Below are 20,628 nucleotides of genomic sequence, written 5' to 3'. Positions count from 1 at the left end.
AAATACTGTTTTATTATATATTCACATTCAACACACAAGCCATAGACAGATCTCAGTAAAATATGCAATGCTGTGAATAAATCTATGGCACTTAATTAATTTGAAAGCTTAGCTAGGTACAGCTGAGAGGTCGTATATATCTCTGAAATGTGACATTACACCACATAATGACAATTACACACTGAACTAAGAGTTTGTATATATTGAGAGTTAAGAGTTTGTATATATTGTGTATTACACCACATAATGACAATTACACACTGAACTAAGAGTTTGTATATATTGAGAGTTAAGAGTTTGTATATATTGTGTATGGTTGTACTGTATATATCTCTGAAATGTGACATTACACCACATAATGACAATAACACACTGAACTAAGAGTTAAACATTTACAAGTTAAACTTTTCCTTAAAGCAAAACACATCTACAGAAAGTATGTTTGTGTGACATGATGTTGTGTATATACCGGTATACTGCCCATCTTGTTGGTTTTATAACATAATGCCCCCATTTACAACCTAGTTGGTTTGTGATTCCAGCATTGGTCAACACAGCATACATTACAGTCCAAGGAACGCAGAGCGGGGGAACAAAATTTGTCTTCAGTTGATTCAGTCAAAGGTTTTCTGAATCCCAGAGAATCTGAAAAACAACGACAATAATAACGAGGTCAATAGACAAACACACACACAAACACACAGGCAAACAAACAGACGGAGAGACATACAGTCAGAAAAACTGACAGACACCTACTTTAGTGGATCCACAGTCGTAGGGTCATGAGGACATTGAAGGTGACGGCCTTCAGGAAGAGGATTCTCAGAAACAACATGATGAGAGACAGGGAGTTAACCTTCTCGTCTGCACACACAATAATGAAAGAGAACACACCACAATGTATTAAGCAAAGGAGGACCATATTTGGTATATTGGTACATAGAATCACAGGCTGTCCATCCAGGTTCAGAAAGGGGTAGTCCACCCCAGTATTTTTAGTCAATGGCCTGGATTTGATGACCAGGAGTTAAATAAGCTGGCTCAGGCTAGAGCTAAAACATGGTAGGACCTTTACTTTGAAACCTTGGCTTTCAGACACTTTGGGAAAGTTCTTGGTCACAACATAGAAGTGGACAAAATATTCTTTACTTGCTGCTATTGCACCCCTGAATTTCCCATCTGGGTTCAATAAAGGACAAGAAAATATTGGCCTTACCTGGCTCAAAATCGGCTGTACACGAGGCGTTTTTTCCTGTAATTGGAGAGGTAGACATTTTCTTTTATACAATCATGGTGTTTATATATATATATATATATATATAATAAGTATGCATGTTAAGGGTCTCTCTTATTTGTATAGATGTAATATTGTAAAGTATCAGAATTATATATTTCAGCTATTATAATTATAATTCCATATTGTTAATCACCTTGTTTACAGGTACCGGTCCCATCGTGGACAGCCACCTGGCTGTAGAACGCCTCATCTGGCGCTCTAGAAGCTTCTGATGTGTTCTCAAACCCAATCGTTCCGTTGGTCGCATTGTTCAAGGTGAAATCCGTTGCCAGGCAGGCTTTGGTTCCTTCACTTTCTAGGCGGTAGTAGGATGGCTTGAATTCTTCGCCCTCTGTAAAATACAACACACATCATACTTGTTGATATGTGTTACATATGAAAATGATGAAATTATGAAAGTGTGTGTCTTTGGAAAAGGCGTACAAACAGGGTAACCCTTTAAGTCGGATATTATTGAGAATGGCGGTCTTCTTAAAAAACAAGCAGACCATCGTACAAAATGTAAAAGTAAAAAACAATACTTTTGAAATAGTCAGTGTAAATATTCACAATATTTATTGCTGCGGTCCATTTGTCTGTAAGACCATCACAAAGGTAGATTTGGTTTGGGTAATTCTGCAATTTCTTTAGGTAAAGTACATACATCTTTATAGTCTTTATATATGCAACTTATCAACTTACTTGATGCAACAATAACTTTGACTCCTGATCCAAATTCAAGTTTAAAGTTGTTGCTATTCACACAATAACTTAGCTCAGTTCAAAAACTGTGGTTTGTTGATGCATATACAGATAAATACGAAAATATAAATAAATAAATGTTTGTATATAATTTGTTTCTGCAAAGCATCTATCAACAATATAATAGTATATCTAATTCAGAAGTGTGATTTTGCGTGTTTTCTTGCTAACCACAGAAAATGATTCTCCTTTCTAACTAGCTTATTTTAATCAATTTAATAAAACCTAATATCTGTAATAAGTATGTATATTGATATATATTACATTTAGTGAAGAAGGAAAGTATCTTCATTTCTTTACGCATGGTGGTTTTAATCAGTTTGAGTTTTACCTATGTTGTCTACAATTGAGTAAAGGATACTAATACAATCTTAATAAAAAGGAGTAAATTAACATGAAATAATGTTCTCTGTATGGTTTTCTCACTTGTTTTGACCATTAACTTGATTCCAGTACCAAAAAATAAAATATTTTCTATCCAGCGGCATTCACAGTCATAGACAAGAGTACAGCAACTATTGCGGCTGCTCTTCAAATAGTGTTCTCTTCAAAAAAGTTTACCAAATAATTACCATATTTATACATATTTTTGGTCTGAGGAATGTGGAAATATGTAAAACAGTTAGCATGTATAAGCCAAACAACTACTACTACAACTACTCCAAAGAAATATACTCACTCATTTCAACTATTTTTGTTGCACTGCCAAAAATTTGCTCTCTCCCTCCAACAGCAGTCACACATCGCTAAGCTACCAACCAAAATCTAGTTAGCAGAATGTAGAATATTTCAGTATTAATGTTAAGTTTAGAAATCGCTAAATTGGTGCGACATTAATCTCTTTATACAGATATATACATACATGTACATAGCAGTGTTCAAATCAAGGTCATGTCTCATTAAGTCAAAACCATACTTAAGACTTAGTTTATAATTTAATTGTTTAATATCTTCTGATGATAGATTATTTTGGCTTTTTTGTTTTTGTCTATCAATGTCACAAAATATTGAGACTCAGATTGTAACATATGGAGGAGCAATTTAAAAAATAACAAAATTAACTTACTTGAGACAACTTTCAGGGTTATACCAACCCCAAAAAGAAGATTGTACGTTCCTGAGCCAGTTACACATTAAAAAACACTGCTACAAATACCAAAGAGGGAGTTTATGGGGATAATAGAGTATTCAAACTACTTAACACAACTTTTTGTCAGCTCTTCTTACAGTTTTGGTCAAAGGATTATGGTCATTGTATTTATTAAACATTTTTAATTGGATGATCAAACCTCAAACTTTGAGTGACCTATGTAAGGTAACTTTTTGTTAAAGGGGAACTGTCACGCTCAGCTATTTTCTCAATCACAAATGAAGACCAATATATTGAATTATACTTTGATGTTCCTCAAATTATTTATTTTTCAAAGTTATCACCTCTTTGTTTCAAAGACTATTTTGGTGCCATTTTTGAAGATAACTTGAACAGTCACATAATGGATTTTCTCTGACTGTAAACCAATTATTGATAGTTAATTAATACTAAATATTTGGAATTCCTGGGGAGTTTATTTAGAAAATTAAAACTGCGCGCAGTGGTAAAAGAAGAAGTTAAGTTGAATTTAAATAATTCTTACTGGACTCTATTAGGAGTTTTATTCCTCTTCCAAAGATCAACTTCTGACCTCCGTCATTCACACTGTGATTCAAATTGGTTCAAAAACTCTGTGTTTCAACACCACATCATGCATTTGTCATGTAAAAGTACGGGTTAATTATTATATTTGTATGCTGTTCTCAAAATATCATAAATTCTAAATTTGTGCTGTCCTATAATATGTTTAGCTGCAGAAAAAAAAAACGTTGTCAGAAACTATGTTGTAATACAGTAGTTAATTAAGCTAGAAAAATACATTTATACTTTATACTATACATTTTATACATTCAAATGATCATTCTGACTTGATAAGTAACTAATTAATAAGTAAATTGAGTTTGCAGTAACATTCTACTGCCAATGATATGGTTCTGCAGTCCAATATTAACAACAAGGAAACTTAAAATTAAAGTTCTTCTGAGGTATTCATAGCAGTAAAACAGTAAAACAACACCTAGTGATGACGTCACATATTACTAGACATTTAGACTGAATTTAGCAATTCAAATATATATTTGGCTAAAGACTTGGGGCCTACTTGTTCCCCGGTTTTCTCAATCAATGCCACTAAATAGTTTGGCTTCAATTAAATTTGCAAAAATAAAACACAATGGGACAATTAAAAAAATACATTCAGGATGATTTTAACTTACTTGAATAAACTATGAGTTTTGTACCAGTCCCAAAGAGTAATTTCCAAACTCCTGAGCCAGTCACACATTAAAAAGCCCTGCTACAAATACCTAATGATGTTACTGACTTGGAATTTAAAATGACAGAATTCCGTGAACAGAATGTTTTAGTCATTCATAATTTGGACATTTCTCACATCCATGTGTACCAATACTCCCTGGCTGTATTCTACTTTAATGTTGAAAATCTCATAAAAAAATTATCAATTCAGGATTTGATTTTCCAAAACTTCCGAACGCCTACAGATGAGGCGTTCTACAGCCACATGTCAAATTGCAGTCTAATCTAATTCTTAGTCAACTTTTCAAAATAAGCCTTACTGACATTTTGAATGACCTTCCCTGACATTTTGTAACAAAAAAAACACTTTAAATTGTTTTTTTAAAGTACATTTCTGGCTACTTGGAAATCGAAAAAAAACTAGGAACAAGACTGTCATTAATAAATACAATATAAATCTCTTCCAGTGTTTCATTAATACACAGGATCAGATGTTATAATCCCTTGTGCCAAAATCCAAGGAAAACACACATTCAGAGGCCCCTGTCCAAACCAACCTTACAAGCACGCTGGCTACCAAACTACCAACCAAAGGTGAAAAGAAAAGAAAAATAAATAAATAAATACAATACAATATACCTATCCTATCCTATGGCTATCACAGCCTAAAAACAGCAATGCCACGTGTAAAGTGGCATTGCTGTGTAAAGGATACATTTGTAGATTTACTAACTTACTACAATTTAACAATTCAAATATTCTTACTGGACTCTATTAAGAGTTTTGTTCCTCTTCCAAAAATCAGTTTGCGTGTTCCGTCATTCACACTGTGCTTGGTGCTGGTTCAATAACTCCTGGTCTCAACAACATTTGAGGCAATAACAAAGGCTACTGGGTTGTAAATCCTTACAATGCAGACCTAAACAACAATTAAGTTAATGGTTGAATTCACTGGTGTGGTAAAATGATGAATTCGATGCCAGATACAAATACGTTTTAGAAAGATACACATTACAAGAAAACAGGCCCATAAAATTTGAACTCTCATTTGATGAACGTATTGTAACTATTAAAGGATTATATTATTCTTATGTCCATATTTCTAGTTTAGTTTCTAAGTTTTTGAATAATTTACAATTTAGGACACTGTTAATATAAATAGCATTATCATAGTAGTTGATTGTATGCTAATTGAACAACATTTGTGACATAATAATACATCCCATTTAGTGTTAAGGAACTTTTATCTAACTAGATCAATTTGAGCATGGACTTCCACAAAGTTTTAGAAACTATTATTTTACAAGAGGCAATTTCTACTTTCAAATGTATGTATAAAAGAATGCAATTGTTTTAAAACTTTAAAAATACTTAATAATATTTAGCATCCTGGATGTGCAAAGCTAAAGCTCCGTTTACAGTAGTTGCTGGGTTGTACAGGTTGAGGTTGGTTGGTTTATTTTTTTGTACTATGTGTAATATCGGTAAATAACTTAAAACCCATATGAATGTGATCATACTCACTGGTTTCAATTACTAATTTAGTTGCTGCTCCAAAGATGACCCTACTGCCTGCTGCATCACTCACACAGTGTTAGGCTATGGACCAAAATCTAACTTGTTGGAACAAGCACATACTGGAATATTGTTTTAGAACAGAAGTTGTGATTTAACAAGGTTAAAGCCTCACTGATGTATTAACAACAAATTCCAATAAGGCTGTATGTGTTATTGTCATCGATAATTGATAGCAGTGCATAGTTGGTTTTCATTTTAATTTGTCCACTTCCAAAGAATATGTTTCTACAGACCAACCTTAACACAGAAGAATATAAGCTGAAATAATAAAATAACTGTATAGTGTTAAAACAAGTTCCAGGGATGAATCTTATGAATATGCGCATCACATTAATACATGTAGTACATGGACTATGGGGTTCAATACATATATTGACTGCCATTAATCAATTTGGATGTAATGGCAACCAAATCAAATTCTACCAACCTTTCCAACCTCACCATCCCTTTAGATTTAATGTCTTTGCCTGTTTATTCATTTTCAAAAGAGTAATGAACATGATTAAATGATAAAGCTACACCGTAAAGACCAATGAGCACAAGGATCAATACCCTTAAGTTGGATCTGTATAGAAACAAAATAATTGGCTGTAAATATACATTAACATTGTTTGATAAACTTAGATAAATATAAACTTACGTGAAGTGACAATGAGGTTTGCCCCAGTCCCAAAGATGAGTTTGTTATTTGAGCCAGTCACACAATAATATGCCCTGTTACAAATACCAGAGACAGACTTCATGGGGGACAATGTTTTTAGGTCTTACTATAGTCCTTATTATAGGATGGATCATTTACAGAAATCTGTTTTTATATTTTCACTTGCATATTACTCTGACTACTACTACTACTACTACCACTACTACCAATACCACTACTACTACTACTACTACTACTACTACTAATACTACTACCACCACCACCACGAATGACCCGAGTACATACTTACATAAAAGGATTTGTATTACATCCATCTTAAAGTGTATATTTTGCAATATATAAATACAAAAATAACAAAGCATTAAGGACGAAATTTGATCTTCTTACCCTTTAGGAAATGTCAATCCATTTTAGCTCACTGCAAATATCTGCTTATATTTTGAAGTGCTATTATCTGTTGTATTATTATCTTACATCCAAGTGCTAGTTTGTATTTAACATTTCTTAACTGTTTTCTTGGTACTTACTGGTCTCAACAACTAGTTTGGTGCCTTCTCCAAAGATAACTTTCCAGTTTCCTCCTGAAGCAGACACACAGTGAATATGCTCTGAACAAGAATAAACTGACCCTATCTTCATCGAGGCAAAGTAATATACACTTTATCAACTAATAACCAAAGAATCCATTGCCATTTAAGGAACCATTTTAAGTAAAAGATTAGATCATTTAAGTAAAAGAGTAATTGCATTGAATTTTGCAATTACACATACATATATATTCATGAAAATATTATGAAAAATAAGAAAATGCGGTTATCTTATGGATTATTTTGATTATGAAAATAGTAATTAATAGTAATAATGCCTCAAAGACATTTTGAGACATTTAGAGGAATCTTTCAGGTTACTTGAATTGTGGGATTGGCAGTACAAATTAAACCAACAAATATTTAGTTTTCCCCGATAATGATTTTAGAATTTGTTGTAGTCACAAATCATAAACATATTTTACAAAGACTCTTTAATGTTGTGGTTTTTTTTTTTCTAATATTAGCTAACTATACCAGAATGACCGGAAGGTAAATTTTTTATGCTAACAAAATGCCCCTTACGCTTTAAGACAAGAAGGGATTCAACATTATCACTGTGCCCCATTCAATTTGATTGGATAAATGGAAGGGAAATTGTGCCGAATCCAAAAACTTACTTGATGTGATGGTGAGTATTATACCATTCCCAAAGAGGAGCTTCCTTGAGCCACCATCAGTCCCACAGTGTTTCAATACATGACATTTACTCAGAATCTTAAACTTAACATTTAGTTATTGACGATAATCAAATACTTTCTAAACTGTAACTACAAAATCCTTACAAAACAAAGTTAGACAAAATAACTTTTTTGAATGGTGCAACTGTATTATGGCTGTATGAACATATGTATCTCCCAGCAATACATCATAGGCTACAGGTAATGCAATTGTATCTCAGATACTCACTGGTCTCAACAACTAGTTTGGTCCCTGATGCAAAGTAAATCTTCCAGCCTGTCCCAGTAGTCACACAGTGGTTCCCACCCAACTTTAAACACTATGGATTAATTTCACTGTTTAAGTTTGAGTTTAAATAAATTTATGTCCACCTTAAAACATTGCTCAAGTAAAAATTACTTTACAGACTTATCCGCAAATCATCATCATCATCATCCGTATCAGCATCAACTAGTTATAATTTTTGTATGTTACTTGAATTCATGCTATAAATGTCTGCTTTGTTATGTATTATTTGTCCGTTTTTTTGTGTGTTGTCATAGATGGAAGCTGGTCATCTCTTATTTCATTACACATTGATTTTAAACTAACATGTTAATTAATGATTGTTTGAACTATCAAGGGACTGGTCTTGGAAATAAGCCTCTAAGGCTATATGCACTTCTGACATCAGACACTGCTTGTGCAATGGTCAATGTTTCTTTGTACTTTACTACCCTTAAAATAAGCAAATAAATATATAAATAAATCATCCCACTTTTGGGCTTTTGTTGGATCTATATAAGGTATTAATCATGGTAGATAACATTACTTAATGATTTAATGCCATGCAGATTACGTATCAATCGTAGCAATGCTACCCTAAGATCGGAAAGGTTTCTGTCTGAAAACTAAACATACCTGACCTGAAAGTCACCTATGCTCTGAAGGAATGCCATGTTAATTAAATACATATGTTATTTGGTGCAAGGAAAATTACAATAATAACTTACGTTGGTTAACTGTTAGGCTTATTCCAGCACCAAAGAAGAATTTTCTGCCATCTGTATTCACACATCTAGACCCTGCCTAACAAAAACCTTCCACTAACACACGCCATAAGCCCATACAATTTTTTTAAATTATAACCCAGTGCAGGATATTAATATTGTAGTATTATCTTCACATTATCCTTAATTCTATCACTCAAAAAAGCTAATTATTGTTTTGTTGAAGCTGCCTTTTTTTCCTTGTTTTAGCTTTTCCAGTTATGGATGACTTTTATTTTTAGAAGATATTAGATATTACATATAGGCCAATATGCTTACTTTAACTACATTACTCAACCTATTGGACATCAGTATAGTTATGATCTAAAAGTACTTCCAGTATTCAATACAATCACATTATTTTGCAACACATTTTTTTTGATATTCCATATCGTCACATAAAATTTCTAGTTGAACATTATCAGGTAGAAAATACTTACCAGTTATAACCACTACATTGATGCCTTGGCCAAAGAGAAGCTTCCCTCCACCCGTATTAGTCACACACTGATTCGGTCCTCAGCAATAACTATTCCCATAGTAGTTAGGGTTAGTGACAAAAAGTACTAACCAATTTATATAGATTTTTTGTGTGATTTTATTCACTTCTAAACATAACATTCCATAGAACGCTTATGTTATTGTTAACAAAAAACGAATTTTTAATTACAACTTGCATCTAAAAATTCAAACTTAAGTTAAAGTTAAAACTTACTTGATTCAACTATTAGCTTGGTTCCTTTCCCGAACATGAACACATTCCCATATGTCACACAGTGTTTACTACCATGACAATTACTCAGAGAGGACTGTGTAGAAAATGTTATCTGATCTTGGATTTCTTCTGACACAATATAGAATATTTGGCTGAAGCAGTTCAGCAATATCTTAAATGGATTAATTGGAGTAATTTAAAATATAATCAATTTTGATACTATGACCTATTAACTTATTAACTGTCTGGCTAAAGAAGATGAATGAGCAATGTACTACTAATTTGCGCTTGTTGATAAAGATTATATCAATTGTATTAGATGAGATGGGATGATTTAAGACTAGATTGACATATTACTTCCATTGTTATAAAGTTACTTACTTGAATTAACAAATAGATGGGTGCCTTTTCCAAAGATGAGTGTATATCCCCCTCCAGTCTTCACACAGCGATACTTGCCATAGCAAAAAACAACCAGCTACCTACTGCCCAAGCAGAGACACTAACAGATGAATGATTAAATCAAGAGTTCCTTTGTAAGTGATTATAAATGGTAAATATTACCTTACCGTTTTTAAATAGTAATCCTAATACTGAACGTGTTGAAACCGATTTGATAGGAACAGCTATATCTCAAGGGAGAGCAAACTCAAAAAGATGAACAGCAAATAAATTGCAAAGCTATGTAATGAAATGCAATGTGTTTGTTTCAAATGCCAAAATGTTTTATCTCACGTGATTCTACGGTCAAGGATGTTCCACTTCCAAACACAATCTCAGTTCCAGAATGCACACAATGAGAGAACAACTGACAAAAACGAACCCCTAAAGAACTAGCATTTCTATTATTTCTTTTCTACATTTCTATATTTAACCAGGTTGGTTAAAATCATAGAAGGTAGCAATGCTTTGCTCATCCTTGTATTTGAAAATCGTAAAAGAAAAACACTTAACGCAATTTAAAAGTACTGGTTACTGGACACCAGTCTAATTTTCAGATCAATACACGCTGAAAGGCTTCCTCGTGAAACCTTCTGTTGTGGAAAGTTGTAAATACCAATTGAGCTATATCCAGAACAAGATAGATATATCAAACCTCTAGCCTACTCAAACTAAAAATGTCCAATAATTTTGAAAAAAGAATCCCATACAAGTCAATCTAGCCAAGTGCATGGCGATAATTCTTACTTGATTTCACAAAGAGATTTGTCCCAGCACCGAAAAATATCTTCTGTGTTGTTCTTTGATTCACACAGGGTGAACACCCATGACACAAACTATGAAAAAGTACAGAACCACTGCCTACACCTTTAAAACACTAACACTTTAGAACACTACAAACACACTTAAAAATGGTACAAACCCTATATAAAACTACAAACACACAAATATACTTTATAAAACTACAAACACTTGACAAATTTGACTGGTTACTACTAATACTTGGCCAGGACTTACCAGAGACTATGGTTAGCCTTGTACCCAACCCGAAGACAATTCTCTCTACTCCGGTATTCACACAGTGTCAAACCAGGATACATAAACCCAGAGAAACTCTGGTTGGCATGGGCTTGAGTTAAAACCTATTAATTGTAGTAAAAAATATACATATACATTTGTTTCGCTTTAACATGTACTACGTAACTTTGCTTCTGACAGCCATTACTTTGGCTCCAAATTATTAATAACTTTTCACTGCCACCTACACTTTTTCTGAAGAATAAGGTCAACACACCCATACATTTTCTGTATGAAAACTGGGGGAATTCAATAGTGAAAACATACTTCAGAAAAGCCAAGTGAGACTTACTAGAAGTAAGCCCCATGACTTAAACTCATTAGCTGTTTCATATCAATACCTATGTGTTTCCCAATGAAGCTCAGGTTGCATACATGTTGTGCCCCCTTTAGTTATTTTTCAACAGTATAATAGCTTCTATATATAACTTCTCTAGGTCCATGTCATTGAAATCTTGAATACATACTGTATTTAGCTATATCAAGATCAAGACAGAGCTATCAAACCTCTATAGGCTACTCAAAATGTCCAACAAGTATGGAAAAATGATAACCTAACCCACCTAACCCAAATCAATCAAGGCAAGTAAATGGAAATAATTCTTACTTGATTTGACTAAGAGATTTATTCCAATACCAAATAATATCTTCTGTCCTCCTTGATTCACACAGTGTGAACATGCATGCCACAAACTACAACTAAGGACTCACCGCTGCCTGCCATTTAAATTACTTTATAAAACTACAAACACACTTTGAAACCATACAAACACACATTAAACACAACAAACACACTTTATAAAACTACAAACACACTTTATAAAAATGTGATTGGAATAACCTCATCTCAAGGAACAACTAACTCTTTAAAAATACGTAATTATAAGCAAATAATTAAAATAAAAGGCTTTGAAAACAGTGCTCAACCAGGATACATAAAACCCAGAGTAACTCTGGCTGGCATGGGCTGGGGGTTAAAACCTTTTTAATTGTAATAAAATTCAATGAGAATATAATTTATAATTGCTTTGCTTAAACCTGCACTATGTCACATTGCCTGACATCACGTTGGATCCAAATTATTTATAACTTTTTCACTGACAGCTTCACTTTGTCTGAAGAATAAAGGTCCATCCACCCAGGGAGAAATGTATATATCTGGGGCTATGCGAAAGAGAAAATATTCTTTAGAAAAGCAAGGGGAAACTTACTAGAAGCAATGGAAAGTTTTACACCAGCTCCAAAGATGAGTTTGTCACTGCCAGACTTCACACAACAATAAGCCCCATGACCTAAACTCATTAGCAGTTTCCTATCAGTTCCTAACTATGTGCGTTTCACAATGAGGCTAAGGTCACATACATTTTGTGTCACCCTTGGTTATGCTTCAACAGTTTAATAGCTAACTTCTCTATGTCCATGTTGTTGAACATTTTGAATACATAGGCCTATTGATCTATATCAAGATCAAGAAAGAGCTATCAAACCTCACAAAAACAACATTTTGCCAAAAATATTGGGAAAATTATCAAGTACAAATCAGTCTAGTAAAGTAAATGGAAATAATTCTTACTTGCTTCCACTAAGAGATTTGTTCCAGCACCGAATAATATCTTCTGTCCTTGATTCACACAGTGTGACAATGCATGACACAAACTACAACTAAGAGCAGGACCACTGCCTCTCCTTTAAAACACACTTTATAAAACTACTAACTTAGTTTAAAACCCCAAATCACACCTTTTTAAGCTACAAACACACTTCATAAAAATGTTTTAGGAAAAACATTATATCAAGGAAGAACTTATTGTCATGAAAATGTTGTGTGTGTGTTCATTTCAAATGTCAACATGTTGATTCTTACGTAATTTTACCGTCAAGGATGTTCCTCTTCCAAACACAATAATTTGAGCTCCAGAATACACACAATGAGAGGACACTTGACAAAAACAAACCCCCAAATAATTTTTAAAAAGAAACTAGCGTTTCTATTTGTTTTTTATATATGAATATTTATATATTTAACCACAAATGGAGCTATATCTAGAACAAGACAGATCTATCAAACCTATAGGTAACTCAATCAACACTTTTTCGAAAGATAATCACATATAATTCAATCTAGCCAAGTAAATGGAGATAATTCTTACTTGATTCCACTAAGAGATTTGTTCCAGCACCGAATAATATCTTCTGTCCTCCTCCTTGATTCACACAGTGTGAACACGCATGACACAAACTATGACTAAGGACATTACCACTGCAAGCACTTTAAAATACTAAAACACAAAACTACAAAACACTTTATGCAAATTTGACCAGAATAATTTAATCTCAAGGGACAACTAAAGCATTTCTATACTTTTTTTTTTATATTTCTACATTCAATGACTGTAACTCAATAGCTGTTTCCTATCAATTCATATCTACGTGTGATTCCCAATGAAGGAAAATAATCAAAGAACTTAATCTAACAAAGTAAATTAAGATATTTCTTACTTGATTGTACTAACAGTTTTGATCCAGCACCGAATAATATCTTCTGTGTTGCTCCTTGATTCACACAGTGTGAACACGCATGACACAAACTAGGACAAAGGACAGAACCGCTACAAACACTTTAAAACACTTCAACACACCTCAAAATGTTAGTATTTAGTAAATTATAATAGTCTTTATGGATGAAACATTCTTGTTTGCTTTGTTTTTTTGATTATTTTAGTGTTTAGTGTTTAGTCCCAGTACAAAATACTAGTTTGACCTGATGGTGATTTCAGTACATTAACCTATCCATTTATGTCAAACTTATTATATTGATTCATGTGATACAATCTACATATTATACCTTGGTCAATCTAATATCATAACGTATACTGTATAAACCCATGAACTTTAACTTACTAGAAACAGTCAGCTTAGTCCCATGGCCGAAATAGATCTTGTTCGCAGACACACAATGACTAACATCATATCAATAACTGCAAGGTGTCAGTTATATAGCTTCCCAGAAGAGAAACTAGTCCTAAAACGTGTATCTCACAATATAATGCGTAAAACCTAATCCTCCAAAATAGGTTGGACTATTATTATTTTGTCATTTTTATGGCCTTTAACTAACAATGGAAGAAAATATAAAAGTTTAATCAACCGGTAGACCTATACTTTCAGTAATATAACATAACAACATTAGGTATTTGTAATTAATCATTATATATTTATTACATGCATCATTGTTTATTATAATGTAGTTTTACCTAAATATTTGACAATATGTTCTTTAGGTTTATTTCACATACAGTATAACAGCAAACTGTTACTGTACATTAAGAGAGAAAACCTTTATTTGACTATATTTCTACATTCAATTCCAACTCTATAAGATCAATATATTTACCCATGTGGAATGCTACTCATATTAACACTTTTTAACTCACCTTTTACAACAGATAATTTGATCCCAGGGCCAAAAATAATTTTGTCAACTCCTCTTGGCCCACTGTGTAAAAACCATGATACCAAAACTAAAGTCTACTCTGCATAGACTAGAGAACCAACAACCTGATGTCAACTCTGCATAAACTAGAGCAACCTTAGGTACCACAGGAACGTGGCCAACATCTATCTGGAGAAAACATTGCTGTGCTGCTGAGGATGGGTCTGAGTTTGACCATGAAGCACAGCAGTGAAGGAAGCAACAGGTTGACCCCTCCATAGCGACTGAGTGAGAGGAATGCAGAGGAGATGTACTCACTGGCCTGGACGAGGAGATGGGATTGAGAGGATGAGTTTGTCCACAGCAGCAGGTGGTCACTGGCCCTCGCCATTATCCTCCGTCAATCTGGGAAATTAATGTTTTGTACAACCCCGGCCTGATCTTCACCAGACACACAGGCAGTCCCGCTGTAAATGTTAAACAGAAAGTCTGAATACATGAATACATTAATGGATAACTTCATTTTTAATGACTACGAGTATACTACTTTTAACACTGTAACTCCTTTACACTTATGTAGAAGTAGCGTTAACGCCATGAGTACTAAAACAAGAATAAAAAAGTGGAGTCTCTGGAACTAAACATCCATGCTGTGGGAAGGGAACGACAAGTGAAGGGTTTCAAGCACAGCCGTGCAGGATGACCCAATGACCTGGATCCTCAACACACTGGTGACATCATCACTCGCTCACCTGGGACCTGGAAGCAGCAAGACACACACACACACACACACCATTTAATCATCTCTTTATCTCACTCTTTATTTTTATACTTTTTCAATAATATAACCTTGTAGGCCTATATAATCATTCAATGCATGCCCAGGGGCCTCATTTATAAAGGTCTTTGCGCACGAAAATGTTGCGGAAACAGGGATGAAATGTGCGTAGGCCTACGCATCTTTCACCGCCAACGTCGTGATTTATAGAAAAATTCCTTGCGGAAAAGAGTGCGCAGTTCTACGCATCCTTTCACCCTGGAGTAAAGGTCCCGCAAAGTTTTTCAAACAGTGATCTCCGGAGACGACAACAGAAAGTTGGTGGCGGTAATGCACCATATCGGTTTGCAATCCGCCAATAACGCCAAAAGAAGAACACGCTACCTCCCGACATATACATCTGATATAAGATGTCTGTGCCTCCCGATACCCAACGCACATTGCGCACCACATACTATGACTTCGGATTTATTTATTCATTTTATTTTTTTAGCACCCATTATGAAATATGAATTAAGGCAATATTATGTTCAACACACTACAACCCATTCAAATCACAATCCTCGGCCAGACCAACTGTATCACTTAAGTTGTATTAATTTTCCTGATACATATATATGTAGGCCTACATTAAATTAGCCTATAGGACATAGTAATTAATTATCATATTGGCACAAGGCCAATAAATAATGCTCCTGTTGGCCTCTTCTAACGGGCTAAAATATGGCAGCTTGGAATTGCCAGTTTGGAATTGCTCGAGAATTGAGAAGAGTTTTATAAATGAGGCCCCAGGCCTCAGTTAGAACGTTTCAAAGCTCTGAAATCCAGTGATGGGAATAACGGCGTTACATTTTTCATATCTACCTATATAGTAACACTGCGTATTGGGAAATACTTTAACATCTCATAATTTAAAAATTCTCGGTAAAAACACATGAAAAATCAGAACATCAGTTCAGGTACCTTAAGGGCTCCGTGAGAATCACTTCCATCGCTGTTTAGAAAAGATTGGCAGAAAGACAACTCTACCGGTATCCAGTAGGGGGCAGCGTCACACCAGATTACAAATGAAGCATTATTGTAGCATCCTATTAGATATTCTGCGGCTACTCGCTACAGACCTTTTACATGGTGTAAAGGTTTGCCTCTTGGACCCATACTGTCCATCTGGATAGATTTCTCTGTAGGTTTTGGACACTTGAAAAGTCTTCTAAATCGCCACAGGTGCAAATCACACACGATGTAATACACATGCTCTATTCTATGAACGTGTCTGATTCAAAATGTAGAAGTGATTTTGGTTTCCATAAAAAATGAGTTATGCCAAAATCAAAATATCGTCAACTCAATTCTATGGATCACAACACAAGTCCACTTTAGAAGGAAGGAGCCAGGATCTGGACATTATCATGCACATGACGAAAGTTTTGTGTCGATAGATCAATAGATGACGTCAAAGTGTCAAATTAAATTACAAAAAATGATCAGCTAAGCGGTAGGCACCACTTCGGCTGCAGAAACGCAAAATCACACAGAAACGGCATCAGGCCTAGTGTAAAATCAGGACAAATTGCTGCCCATTTTCTGTGAATTGCGGTAAAAGACAATAGGACAATAAGTCGTTGCGTGTGGGCTGTGAATAGGCCTACCTTTTTTATTTTTTTATGCAAGTGAAAAACCAAAAAACAAGACGTCCAACTCAGCAGTACATTACAGATTTATCCAGGAGGTGGATGTTACACATAATTACACATGGCAAAAAAACGAAACACCTAACTGACTTATGAGCAACGTGCTTGTAAATGACAGCCTCGTTGCAATGCTTTGCGGGCAAATCTTCAGATACTCAACAAACCGTCAGAGAATATTAGATCGTATCAGCGTGTTGGATTTCCTCTGTTGCCATAGTTTCAAGTTTCAGTAAAACTGTGGTTTTCCTCACAAATAACAAGCAGCACGACTGACACAAGATAACAAGAGAAGACAGACAGGCAGCCTTCTTAAGCCTCCAGAAGACCTCAGAAATACATGTGTAACAACTTTATTTTATTTTTGGCCAAAGGGCCAAAGTTGTTTGCGCACAATATTAACTAAAATTATATATAATATAGGCCTACATTGTTATTATTCATTAAATATTTTACCTCAAGCTTCAAAGTTCTCTTCAGCTCATTCCCCAGCTGTCCACATTTACCTGATACCATCAAGCTTCAACCGGTCCCAGCGATAGATTGAACAGGTGCTGCTGCTTGTGTTTAATAATGAAGCCATAATGTGAATTGTAGCTGGGCTCATGACGGATGGCCTATGCAGATCTTTCTTTAAAAAATATAATTATAGAAGAAATGGGGGCATTTAGGCTCCTATATGCTCTGCCACAGAATACCTTAAAGGCTATCATAAGTATTATTAGTAATTCATTGGGGCATAGTAGATCAATTTTGATTATATCCTAATCCTTTCTCTTCAAATTCTCAATTGTTATTTACAGCATACTTTAGACCTAGCCTACTATACACCACAACAATATGCCTATCCATCCTTAATCCAGATCCTGACCACTATGAAGAATCTGATTCAGGTTCTGATTATGAATAAGGCATTATGGAGCATATTTCCAGCCAATGTGTCCATGTGTGTCCTGTGGTGGTCTTCTAGGCCAGCAGACCTCGGAGGACCACCAGCACGTTGAGAACAAGGGTTTTGGTCAGGATGTGTCGCAGGCCGTTTATCAGCAGGTAGTATGAGCTCAGCCTGCTATTGTCTGGACCGCAAAGGAAGGAGAGAAATAGATTGACGTTGGCCATTTGGCAGCGCATGAAGTTAATGCGACGCAAAGCAAGAGGAGGTTTTCACACATTCATAGACAGGTCAAGGAGCGCACTTACCGGAGGGTTCTTTGTTGAAGGCTTCTAGGACATTTTCTGATGTGTGGGTTGGACCAAAAGCAGGAATTGTTTTGTGATTAAAAAATTATATAACACCAAACAGAAACACACACACGCACATGAACAGACACACACACACTTTTGTAAGTAGATAAGCCTTCTTATTTGAACGTGCCCAATAAAACAAACATGGGTTTTATAATATTAACGACTTTAAATTGTGCATAAATTCTCAATTTAACTTTAACTTTAGCATCGGACAGTTAGAGGCAAACCCTTGGGTCAAGAAATAAAAAGGTTTATGATAGCATTTGTTAGCTACAGTTTTCATGAACGGCAGCTCATGATAAACAGAGTCCTTCACAATCTAGTCATTAAAGTAAATGACCTTGTTAATGGCACGTCTATATAAAAAAATGTACCACGTCAAGAACAGTGCATCTTGGTGTTCCTGGTGAGGTGACTAACCTGATGATGTGTTGACGGCTACTGGGGTAGGCCTAGTTGTTTCAGTTATTGGGTGAGCATCTGTAGGAATTGCCTCTATGCCTCTACGCCTCGTGCCATTATCTGCATCTATAAATGAAAGAACAACATAAATTAAATTTCAACATAGACTACATGTCACATTAACACCGATTATACACCAGTACTTTAGAACCATGGCCAAAAGGTATTTTGGTAGGGCTAGAAAGATTTAAAAGTAATAGGCCTATGTATTTTTCAAAGTAGCCCATTTGAAATAGCCCTATGTTGATTTACCTCCCAATGTACAAGTATCGATGATGCTTCCTCCGGAAAATGTAGCAAAAGTGTATGAATTGGTCTTGGGGGATATCACTAGGTGAGGGGTGATATCCTTAAGCGGGTTAAGGAGCACCTTGTCCGAGATATCTGGGTAGAAGCCGGTTGCCAGGCAGACCTGCGGGCCCTCCTTATTGCCCCACATCGGGTGGAGGATAGACAGGGTGGGGGCGACATGAGGAGTATTATCTTATGGAGAGAAAAAAAATATTAAATAAAAATAGACGCAGGCTTTTAGTGCTGATGAAACGGGTAGCTTAAAAAAAATCACTTTATATTTTTGAATTAAATGTCAAAATGGATTTAACTAATAAATGAAACATTTTTAAGTTATTTGAGAATGTTGCCTAATAACAGAACATTACTTACCTGCAAAATGAACTTCGAGAGTGATGGCTGTTCCGAAAAGCAGATCACTGTGCTACAGCCCCATACAAAAACCTGCAGGGTAATTCAAACAATAAGTATTGACTTTATGATAGTAATACAACAGTAAGAAAATTATGACGTCTAAACTCGTAAATGTTAAGTTCAGTCAATATTATTTTACGTATAGAGCCTACAAAAACAAATATAATAGTTTGCAGCTGATTTAACCAGCAATGGTGCCTTTGATAGGCTAACCCATTTCTAAACCCATTTCTAAAAAAAATGCGACTTACCGAATATCAAACGTCCATCAAACGCCAATTGAAACATAATTCAGTCTGAAATGTATTATTCCATGAGATGAATAACGTAGGCCTAGTCGGATGGGTTTTTGTCAAGGTGTGTGCGGGTGTTCAGTCATTGTGGGATCCCAGCCCCCACACAGTGAAACATCCCAGCACAAAAACTACAGCGACATTACCAAGGCTGCCCCGCTGTGGGGAAAAGATCAAGAGCTCCCTGGCACATTGAAGACTGGTCTCTATCCATTAACCCTGCTATTGATTTAATATCATACCAAATATCGCCTCTCTATGAAACTATACCTGCGGGAACAGAGCTGCGTTGTGGCGCTTGTGAAGAGGCAAATAATTGTTGCAGCACTCACATTACATGAACTCACCGGGCGGGAAGCAATCGGATTCATACCAGACGGAGAGAAGCGAAAACGAAAGTGATGTCTGTTAGCAGGTAGGGGTCCTATAGCCTGCATAGACCTGCAGTATCATACTTGCTATTATTATAGCAACAACTTTTTTTTATGTAGTCTTATATGTTTGCAAGGATTTTAGAAATAAATGAAGAGTTAATTAACTGATTATAATCAACACGGGTTGATCTTGTAAACAAAGCTTAGCTGTGTTGTGGTTTTCATTTATTAGGTATTCACTGAGTATTTGTGGATAGCCTACCTATTGTTATTGTGGGATTTATTTATTTTTTTACCAGCAATAGGCCTACAATTTGGTTGATTGAAAAAATGATCAGTTTGCTATTGTAGATTAAGTATCCTTAATCCTACATCAATGAGATGAATAATGAAGATGAATATTATGTTTTACTTTGCCTGCTTAATAAGTAGTCTACTTTGAGTTTAGTCCAATGTGAATGGGGGATGAGCGATTACTTTCCACCATGATTCAG

The 20,628-nt window shown here is 35.0% G+C and overlaps 2 protein-coding genes across 6 annotated transcripts; both read right to left on the bottom strand.

Moving 5' to 3' along the window:
- Positions 1–15,373, bottom strand: LOC311361121 (T cell receptor alpha chain MC.7.G5-like). Of its 5 annotated transcripts, none has more exons than XR_014638562.1 (5): positions 10,017–10,113; positions 1,431–1,628; positions 1,217–1,252; positions 757–864; positions 1–645 (listed from the first exon to the last, which is right to left on the bottom strand). XR_014638562.1 is itself a non-coding variant. In XM_084481317.1 (5 exons), the coding sequence occupies exons 1-4, from the start codon at positions 14,975–14,977 to the stop codon at positions 758–760; spliced, it is 414 nt and encodes a 137-aa protein (XP_084337443.1). In that variant the 5' UTR covers positions 14,978–15,373; the 3' UTR covers positions 1–645; position 757. The 5 variants fall into 5 exon arrangements, 3 of the variants coding, with proteins under 3 accessions (XP_084337443.1, XP_084337444.1, XP_084337442.1); XR_014638563.1 differs by lacking the exon at positions 10,017–10,113 and adding an exon at positions 9,361–9,422; XM_084481317.1 differs by lacking the exon at positions 10,017–10,113 and adding an exon at positions 14,905–15,373.
- Positions 15,374–16,205: 832 nt separating this feature from the next.
- Positions 16,206–20,038, bottom strand: LOC311361122 (uncharacterized protein). The gene is made up of 6 exons (XM_084481319.1): positions 19,719–20,038; positions 19,426–19,497; positions 19,015–19,245; positions 18,721–18,828; positions 18,253–18,288; positions 16,206–18,128 (listed from the first exon to the last, which is right to left on the bottom strand). Exons 3-6 carry the CDS (start codon positions 19,199–19,201, stop codon positions 18,019–18,021), a joined length of 441 nt encoding a protein of 146 aa, XP_084337445.1. The 5' UTR covers positions 19,202–19,245; positions 19,426–19,497; positions 19,719–20,038; the 3' UTR covers positions 16,206–18,018.
- Positions 20,039–20,628: the final 590 nt, after the last annotated feature.

The sequence above is a fragment of the Micromesistius poutassou genome, assembly GCF_964030765.1.
Source record: "Micromesistius poutassou genome assembly, chromosome: 16".
NCBI lineage: Eukaryota > Metazoa > Chordata > Actinopteri > Gadiformes > Gadidae > Micromesistius > Micromesistius poutassou.
Note: the sequence above shows the minus strand (reverse complement) of the source record. Positions and strands in the feature narration are given on the sequence as shown.